This window comes from Sitophilus oryzae, unplaced genomic scaffold (assembly GCF_002938485.1).
Source record: "Sitophilus oryzae breed Bouriz unplaced genomic scaffold, Soryzae_2.0 scaffold_1637_pilon_pilon, whole genome shotgun sequence".
Taxonomy (NCBI): Eukaryota; Metazoa; Arthropoda; class Insecta; order Coleoptera; family Curculionidae; genus Sitophilus; species Sitophilus oryzae.
In genome coordinates this window covers 530,366-540,028 of record NW_022146322.1, presented here as the reverse complement: position 1 = coordinate 540,028, position 9,663 = coordinate 530,366, and the positions used below count along the sequence as shown (strand labels likewise).

The 9,663-nt window shown below is 33.9% G+C and overlaps 1 protein-coding gene across 1 annotated transcript; it reads left to right on the top strand.

The window, feature by feature from the left end:
• Nucleotides 1-455: 455 nt before the first annotated feature.
• LOC115880572 (probable low affinity copper uptake protein 2) lies at nt 456-8,225 on the top strand. The gene is made up of 4 exons (XM_030897828.1): nt 456-554; nt 614-741; nt 7,916-7,945; nt 7,997-8,225. The coding sequence occupies exons 1-4, from the start codon at nt 531-533 to the stop codon at nt 8,157-8,159; spliced, it is 345 nt and encodes a 114-aa protein (XP_030753688.1). The 5' UTR covers nt 456-530; the 3' UTR covers nt 8,160-8,225.
• The last annotated feature ends 1,438 nt before the right edge of the window (nt 8,226-9,663 follow it).

Below are 9,663 nucleotides of genomic sequence, written 5' to 3'. Positions count from 1 at the left end.
CGATTCAAATTTATCAGCACGTTATGGAGCGATCAACATTGATTGAAATATTCCGGGTGCGTCTCAAAAGTGGCCCATCCCTATAATTTTTTTTATTTTTTCAGATAAAACAACGAAATTTGGTATGTTAGTATATGACATAAATTAGGATTAATTGATGTATTCAATTGTTTTTGGTCACTTCCTGTTTCACCGAAAATTTCGCCCCTGTAAGAAAGTTAAAATATTTTATGATAGCAGGGTAGTAAAACTGCCAATTCAGGCAATTAATAAAAAGAGCGAAAAGAGTGCAAACTTGAAGAGGATAACTATTCATATGGCTGTTTTTCAGCACTTTTAGCACTGAATCACTCTGTATAGTAATAACAATAGAATCGATAGTTAAAGTGAACAATCTTCAAGTGTTTAATTATCAATCTAGTGATTGTAACAGGCTTGGATGATAACAAAATCAATAGTAGTTATTCTGAAAATATCTTGTATAGTCATTTGCTATTACATTTAAATTTCTATAAAACTAATCATTCGAAATGGATATGGAAATGCCTATGTATGTAAGTACATATAAAACTTTATCAAATTAGAATATGTATTAGTAGTTACATTTACTTAGTTCGAGTTTTCAAAATCCGCAACAGTTCTGTTCAAAGCCTGGAAATTTGACAGTACACTTGGATTGGTGGTATCCATAATAGGAGTATTTATACTGGCGTTTAGTTGTTCAGCATTAAAGTATCTCAGGTAAATTAATAATATGTACTTAAAACACCTATCGAAAAATTAATTTATATAATTCTTTAATTTCTGAATAGAAAATAATCTATATAAATAAAACGTAGTCGTAGTAATTTATAACTCAAGAACGGCAAAACCTTTATCACATCCTGAAACTACTCCGATTTTTAAGTATCTAGGATTTATTTCTGAGACCAAGCACGAGCCCGATGACATCCTACATTTTTGCCAAATTTTGATACACTAAAATAGGAGCTATTATTTGTTCTAACATTAACAACTATTTGCTATTTGCTCTACATAAACCAACAGTTGGTTACACGCAATGTCGATTCTGCTTTTTCTTGTTAATAAATATGTACTTTCACAACTATCGAAAATAAGTATGGTTTAGTAAGGATAAGGGTAATACAATGGTAAACCTAAAGGGTTGGGATTAAAGATTGAATCTAATTTGATTTTACAACTGATTTAAAAGTCTTAGTTAAATACAAATATAATAATATGTAGAAAATTGGATGTAAAATACTATTTAAAATTAGTCAAACCAAGTCAATTCCAACTAAAATTTTATCTGAAGAAATGCATATAAATTAAATGTTATATAACAGAACAAGTAGTTAAGATAGGGAAAATTAATTCTAACCCATATAGCATATTGTCGGCTGTCCCTCAAGGGAACAAATTAGGACCGCTGCTACTTTTTGTAATATTTATCAACGATCTGCCGAATTATGTCTCACAGTCATCGAGCCATATGCTGACGATTTTAAACTACCTTCTCCAATAAATTAACGCACCATATTATTAAGTCAGGTTTATTGATGTTAAAAAAATCGACATATAGTAAAGTTAATTATAGTTAAACTGCTTCTTATTACTAGGTTTTACAATGGATAAAGTTTTGTTTAATCTTAAGAATAATCCCGAAATTATAAAAAGAAACAATTCCGCAATTAGCCGTATAAAAACAAAATTGACAAAAACATTTTCAGATGCGAGCGATTCCACCTCTGGCACGAATCTTAATATCGTTGATTCATACTTAAAATAAGCTGTCTTATTGTGTCTTGATCCAAATTTTCCCAGATTTGCATTAGCCTCTCACCCAACGCTTCCAGTTTGATTGGTTCGGGTAGTTCTGATCTTAACCGCCTATTTAAGATATCCCAGAGGTTTTCAATAGGACTTAGGTCTGGACTACGAGCCGAGGTGTCAATTTGGCCCTCGTCTAGATAATTTCTGACAACTCGTGCAATGGGCGGTCTGGCGTTATCTTGCATTAACCAAACATTTTCACCGATATATGGTGCAATATGAACTACATGTTATTGTAGGATGTCTTGTATGTACCGCTCAGCGGTTAAATTTCGATTGTTTATGACCACTAGATCTGTACCCGCCGTCAAAGAAATTCCTCCCCAAACCACAATTGACCCTCCTCCAAATAATATTGTTTGTGAGAAATTGCATTGGGCATAACGTTCATTGGGTCGTCGAAAAACACGGACACGTCTATAATTATTGTACAGGCACAATCGGGACACATCTGTAAATAGCACACTTTCCCAATCAGCCTGTAACCAATTTACGTGTTCTCTGGCAAAACAGGTTAAAGCAGGACCTCGAGCAGCAATTCTTGGTCTTAAATCAGATTCTCTTAATCGTAATCAAACTGTTTCAGCACTAATTTACAGACCATGGACCTCACGCAGTTGAATCTGTAAGCTATGGCAAGTGACAAAACGCTGTCTCAGAGCCAGAATTCTTAAAAATCTGTCTTGATTTGGTGTTCTTTGTACTACCCGTGAAATAAAGTATGATTTACATCAAATCGAAAACCAATTCTTCGGAAGTTCCAGCCCTCTTCCGACAACACCACAGCTTGAGCGCATTCTTCGTTAGTTAAATTTCGACTGGAACGTTCCATAATAATTAAAAATTAATGGAGATTTGGAAAAGAAATACAAAGTAAAGCAGGAAGTGCTTTAGAAATACTGAGAACTAATTCATTTATTTCTTTTTTTTTATTTGTGAATTCTTTAAAAAAAAGTTAACAAAAAATTGGCATATATCGGGACAACAACTATACAAAATATAAACTGAAGGTAGGAATTCCTCTCTGGGAAAAAATATACCGGGTCTGTTTTAAAATAACATCAAATTATCTTTGAATGTCAAAGTGGTGCGTTAATTTTTTGGAAAAGTGTATACTGTATATAGAACCCTAACAACAACTAAGGACTGGGTAAAGCTGCAGTCAGACTTGAATGGTTGTAAATGGTTCTATGATAACAAAATGTTATTAAATATAGATAAGTGTTCAGTAGTATCGTATACACGTAAAATAAATGTTAACACTTTTGATTACAGCGTTGATACTTTTAAGATAGACAGAAAATCAGAAGTTAGGGATCTAGGTGGTTCTTTCCAGAGAAACTTGAAATAATAACAATTACCTTTCTATTATTAATAAGGTCCTAACTGTTGGGTTCTGTTATAAAAGACACCAGAGAGTTTGAGATTTCCGCATGTAGAGTATGCTGTAATAGTAAGAGTATGCTGAGTGCTGAGTCCATAGAAAAAGTGCTAAAGATATGTTTGTCCGAGACGAGGTCCGAGACAACCATTCAAATTAAATCCATATATGGTTTCATATATGTATGTCAACGTTGGAGACATACTGTCTTTGGCTGTTAGAAGGAATATAGGGGAATTTCGCTTAAAATGTCATATGCAGGTAAAATGACATACTGCCCAAATTCAAATTTCCCGCGATACTACTGGTGTTGTTCTATCTCTACTTCTTCCTCACATGTGCGTCACGTGACACACTTAATACGGGATGTCAATCAGTTGGCTTGTAGCTTTTAGACGAGTATATGTGTTTTGAGTCAGAAGCAGTTTTTTAGTACGAGTTCCGTTTTTCGTATTTTTAAGTTAATCTTAATTTTCTTGGAAGTTATTATTACAAGGCAGGTAAGTTCCATCCGTTATCTTGAATTTCCAATGCTAATGAATCTAATAATTATATTTTGTGAAAAATTAGAACAATTAAATGCTGCCAATGTATTTATGGGTAATACGACATAGGGCTTATCAGTTTAAAATGACATACACACACACCGGAAAAATCTAGGGATATCATTTTATTAAAGTTAGAAATAAATGTTTTGAATAAACAACCACATATTTGTAGAGCCGATTCTTTCTACTTCGATTGAAACAAGTAGTCACACTAATTATTTCTGAATTTGGAATATTTTCAGAAGTGTTTGTGCATTTTTTATCAAATGTAAAAAAGCACCTAGCATCAATTGTTCGAATTTAACCTGTACTGGCTATGTTTTTATGATAACTGGCCAGAATTCATTCAAATAACACTGTTTAGTATTAAACGACATTATGGGCGTAGACATCTTAACAGAGACGAAATGCTAAGGGCCATGGGTATGCTTGAAGCTGGAATGCGCCAAATCGACGTAGCTAGAGGATTAAATACAACGCAAAGTGCATATCGCGATTAAGTGCACGCTACCGTGAAGGTGGTGATGTTGCTGAAAGGCACACAGGGCGACATCGCATTACTATATACCCCTCAGCAAGATCATTTTTTACAATTAAATGCTCGAGTCCGACTGACTCTTACAGCACCAGAGCTTAGTTTAATTCTCCAGGAAACACATAATGTAACCGTTAGTCCTGACACTGTTCGCAATAGATTAAAGAGCTCAACTTAAGAAGCAGACGCCCCTGGAGAGCTCAACCCTTAACGAGAGGAAATCGAGAAGTACGATATTTGTGGGCTCAAGATCATGTTCAGTGGTCGAATGAACAATGGGCCAATGTTATCTTCACGGATGAGTCACGCTTTGGAATTCATCCGGATTCGAGAAGGCTTAGGGTATGGAGAAGAAGGGAAATCTTATTCGGTTGGATCATGTTCAGGAAGTGCACCCTTATCAAGGTGGAACAGTTATGGTCTGGGGAGGAGTCAGTTAGGCCGAAAAACCGATCTCGTTTTCTTGAAAGGTTTCTAACAAGAATCACATATCGTGATTTAATTCTTGAGCCTGTCGTGTCACCATATGCCAATGATTTTGGGAGAAACTTCATTCTCATGCATGACAATGCGGCCTCATACAGCCAGAGTGGTAAGTGAGTTTATCAATGCTCATCAATTAAACATCTTACCCACAACCGACACAATCTCTGACCTCAACCCCATCGAGCACGTATGGGACGCGGTCCAAAGAAGAATTTTGAGAATGGGTATGCCTCGTGAAACTCGTAGGAAACTGGTTCGGGCCGTGAAGACAGCGTGGCAGGCTGTACCTCAGAGAGAGATCGACAACCTGATCAGGAGCATGGAGAGACGATGTAGGGCTATAATGAACAGTAGAGGAGACTATACCCTTTATTAAGTAAAATGGTTTATCTTTTTTTTTAATTCACAGTTTAGAATTAAAAAAATGTGTGTTTTTTGAGTTCCATAAAAATCAAGGTAAATTTGAAAAATTCGGTAAACTTCGCATTTTTATTTCCAATACGTCCTGTAAACTATTTGTTTATTTTAATTTTATTATATCAGAAATGCAAATAATAAAAATACTGACGATGGCTGGATAAAATTGTAATATCCCTAGACTTTTCCGGTGTGTGTAGTATGTCATTTTAAGTTTAATTTTTTTTTATTTCCAAAGATGGTGGGAAACTACTCACGAAAGTCAGATAGACAACAGTGGAGTCAAAATGACATGAAAGAAGCGATTCAGTCCATCGAACGAGGGGAAATGGGTTGGCTAGCTGCAGCCAAAAGATTTAATATCCCTCAAGCCACTTTGAGACATAGGTGCCGGAATGTAAATAAACGTATTAAGGGATCAGATAAAGGTCTTGGAAGATGGGACACTACTTTTCCGAAAAGGAAAAAGAATTTGTGAATTACATAAAAAAAGTCGAAGAACAATTTTACGGTTTAACAACTAATGAACTCCGTCACTTAGCTTATGAATTTGCAGAGCAGAATAATTTAGCACACCGTTTCAATAAAGAGAATAAAATGGCTGGATGGGATTGGCTTTATGGGTTCCGGAAGAGAAATTCTAACATACTGCTTAGACAGCCGGAAGCTACGTCAGTAGCCCGGGCTTCAGCGTTTAACAGAGTGCAAGTAAAAACGTTCTTCGACATTTTAGAAAATATAATAAGGGATAATGAAATTCCACCAGAGAGGATATATAATATGGATGAGTCAGGACTATCAACGGTGCAAAGACCATCTAAAATTTCAAAAGGAAAGGTCATTCTAGTCATAAATATATACCAGCTCTAGAATATGCGAAGAGACATGGTGTTGTTTTGCTATGCACACCACCTCACTGTACTCACCGTATCCAGCCTATAGACGTAAGTTTTTTTGGACCTTTATCAAACTACTATAATCAAGCAATTACCAAATGGATGAAGGCAAATCCGGCCAGAACAGTGACGGCGTTTCAAGTTTTGGGGGCAACTATTTTCGGAAGCCTATGAAAAAGCAGCTGTTATGGGCAATGCAGTTAGTGGCTTTAAAACCACCGGCATTTACCCTCCAAATCCAGACATTTTCCGGAATAGATGTTTTCTCCTTCTGATGTCACGAACCTGGTCTTAGAAGAACCATCAGATCAAACTGATCTCACTGAACCTGGATGTTCAGGTTTGCAAAATCAAATTGAAAAGCATCCATTAGAAATGGATACTTTTCAACAATCGACAAACTCAGAACAAGAAACAGGATACCAGATAGTAAGGCTAGAAGAGATAAAGCCCACTCCAAAAGCCGTGGAAATAAAACAAAAAGAAAGAGAAGAAGTCAATGTCCGTTGGTTTTAACTTCAACACCAAATTTAGATGAATTAAAGAGAAGGCAGAAAACAAAAATACCGACGAAAAATTTAGGTCTAAGAGACAAAAAGTGTCGCTCGATATAATGAATCGTTTTCAAGACACAGAAAATGAAGAAAATCACGATCATTTTCCACTACTAGCGACGACAACGATGAGGTTGCTTGCATCTACTGCAATGACCTTTATTCGCGATCCAAACCTGTATGGAAATGTGGGTAAAATGCCAGTCATGCATGAAATGGTCTCACATTGAATGCGCGCGGAATAGATCAAAAGCTAAGATGTTTACTTGTGATATATGTGTTTGATCTTCAACATAGTAGTCGATGTATGTGATAAAAATGAGTTTATTTTTGCAGTGTTTACTCCTATGTCATTTTATCCGAGTATATGTGCCTAAAATGACATAGAGTATATTAGGTTAAGATTATTAATTTAAATATGTTTGTATTTGTTTAAGTCAGTAACTGTTCCTATACTAACTTGATAAATGTTCCTATGTTATTTGTTCCTATTCTGGTTGTTGTCGTTTGTAAAATAAAAAAGTGAGAGTTTATTCTAAAAAGTATGTTATTTTAGGCGAAATTCCCCTAATGTCTGTTGGGTTTGTACACAATATTGTGAATAATATTAAACACAGGGACAGTTACATGATAAATTTCATAAATTTTAGAGTTCGAAATCTAACCTACGTTTGTTAAGCTCAGATATTTTTTTGCACCAATCATTGTAGATCATCACCTGTTATAAATATGTGCCGGAACAGTAATATTTTTTTCAAAATTAAGAACAATATCGATTTCTTCAATATTAACCCAAAGGAATTGAAAAGACTAATGAATTTTGTCAGAGCAGTGTAATATATTGCCGAGCAAGATTGTTAGCTCTGTTGTTTTTATTTTTCTTTTTCTTGCCCTTACTTAGCACGCGATCATCAGTTCTTACATACTTTATAAATTAAATGTTATGTTATTTATATATTTTGCATTTTTTGTAATACATGTCTATTTTGTTTAATTTTAAGTAATTGTAACTATATTTTGTATTTTTTTGGCTTTTACATGCAGTTACCTTAATAGGTGTTTGTAAAGTGTAAATAAATAAATAAATAAATTTGTACTTGATTTAAATCAAATGCTAAAGTATAACCTTTAACGATGGGATTGTATAAAAGAAGAACCCTGTACACACGTTAAAAAAATATCCACCCAAACATAATATAAATAATAGAATAAAAGAAACTATATGTAAATATTACAATTTATTATTACAACTTAATTATTTCTAGGGACTACCTCAGAGCTAAACATACAAAAAGGTAAGATTTTACTGCCTACTGTTACTAAAACACTGAAGAAATACTTTTTAGGGTGACTATTTTAAGTTCAGCTCATATTATTCAAACGCTGTTACAAGCATTTCAAGTTGCTATTGGTTATTTTCTTATGGCTATAGTGATGACTTATAATGGATGGTTAAGTTTAGCAGTGATATTTGGACTCGTAACCGGATACTTTGTAGCACAGCGTTAATATTTTATTAAAAAAATTATTATTTAAAGTTATTTTTACTGTAATATATTATGTCGATTTTTCTTAGTTAGTTATCTCTCTTAGTTTAGTTATTCACTTTGCATTTCAATCAATAATTACAGTCAAAATAGTGATTCTAGTCTTTATGAATAACAACTATATTTGATACCAATTAAACTTTTAATTACGTAGTAGAGAGGGCGATTTTGAAATTCATTGTTGGGGGGCCAACCATGGAATAGCCCGGATAGCCCGGCGCTGAATAACTGGTATTTAAATTTCCCGCTGGGGATTCAGGTGGTAGCCCTGGTGTAAAAAATGTCAAATTTCCACATTTATTTATTTATTTATTTCCAGACACTGTCATTCGTTTTGACACTTTAGTTTTGAGTTACGAGTTTTCGGTTTATATAAATAGTGGTGTGATACTTTAGCCAGGGTTGTCAGTTTCTGTGTTTAAAAAATCAGGACAGCACTGGCATGGCGCATTCTTTTTTCTTAAATATAAAATATTATGTGCCCATGGGATTTTGAAACAATATCTAACGCCTTTTTGCCTTGACTTAAAAAAGGTATCAGAAATTGATAAATAATTATGTAAAAATAAAAAAGAAACGTTGAAAACAAAATAAGTAAACAATCAATTAAATCTAAAATAATTAGAGCAAAAGTTTCAGCTGTATAATTGACTTTATTAATTTATTTAATTAATTTTAAATGCTTGTTTTTTGCCAAAATAAAACCCTAATTCACCACAGCACACCAAGCTTCACCACTTTATTTTTAACCTTGGACGCGCGTTTCGCTAACCATGTTAGCATCATCAGTAGATGATGAAAACTGATGGTTAGCTTCAAATTCATGGTTAACGAAACGCGCGTCCACTGTTAAAATTAAAGTGTTTTGGTGTATTGTGGTGAATTAGTGTTTTATTTTGCTGTTGTAACACCAAAAGTTTCGTACCCAACTGTAATGAATATTTTTTGTTTCGTTTTGTTTCTGTAATAATAAGAGCCTTGTCATTTTTAATAAAATCCAAGAATTCCATACTGGTCATATTAAAATTAAATAAGATTTGAAGTTCCATTCTGAAGAGCTTAATTGAACATCTATTTCTAGTGTCTGTCTACTTCAAAATCATACGTGAAAATATTATTTCCACATAAACATTAGATGTACTATGTAAGTAAAACCTTAACCAATTAAGGTATGTGTTTTACTTTATTTTTTTATCTATAATTTTTTTATACTCCATTAAAGAGTATCAGTATCTACATCTTTTAATTCTAAAAATTCTACGATTTTAATTAATTTGTGGAATTTTTTAAATTAAACGAAAGTAATAAACATATTTTTTAATAATTTTTACAATATTATGGTTTAATAAAAATGTACGTGGCTAAACTAATAACAATCGGGACATTAGGGCTTTGGGTGGGGACGTGGGACTTTTGGATCAAAATCGGGACTGTCCCGACAAAACTGGGACGGGTGGCAACCCTGC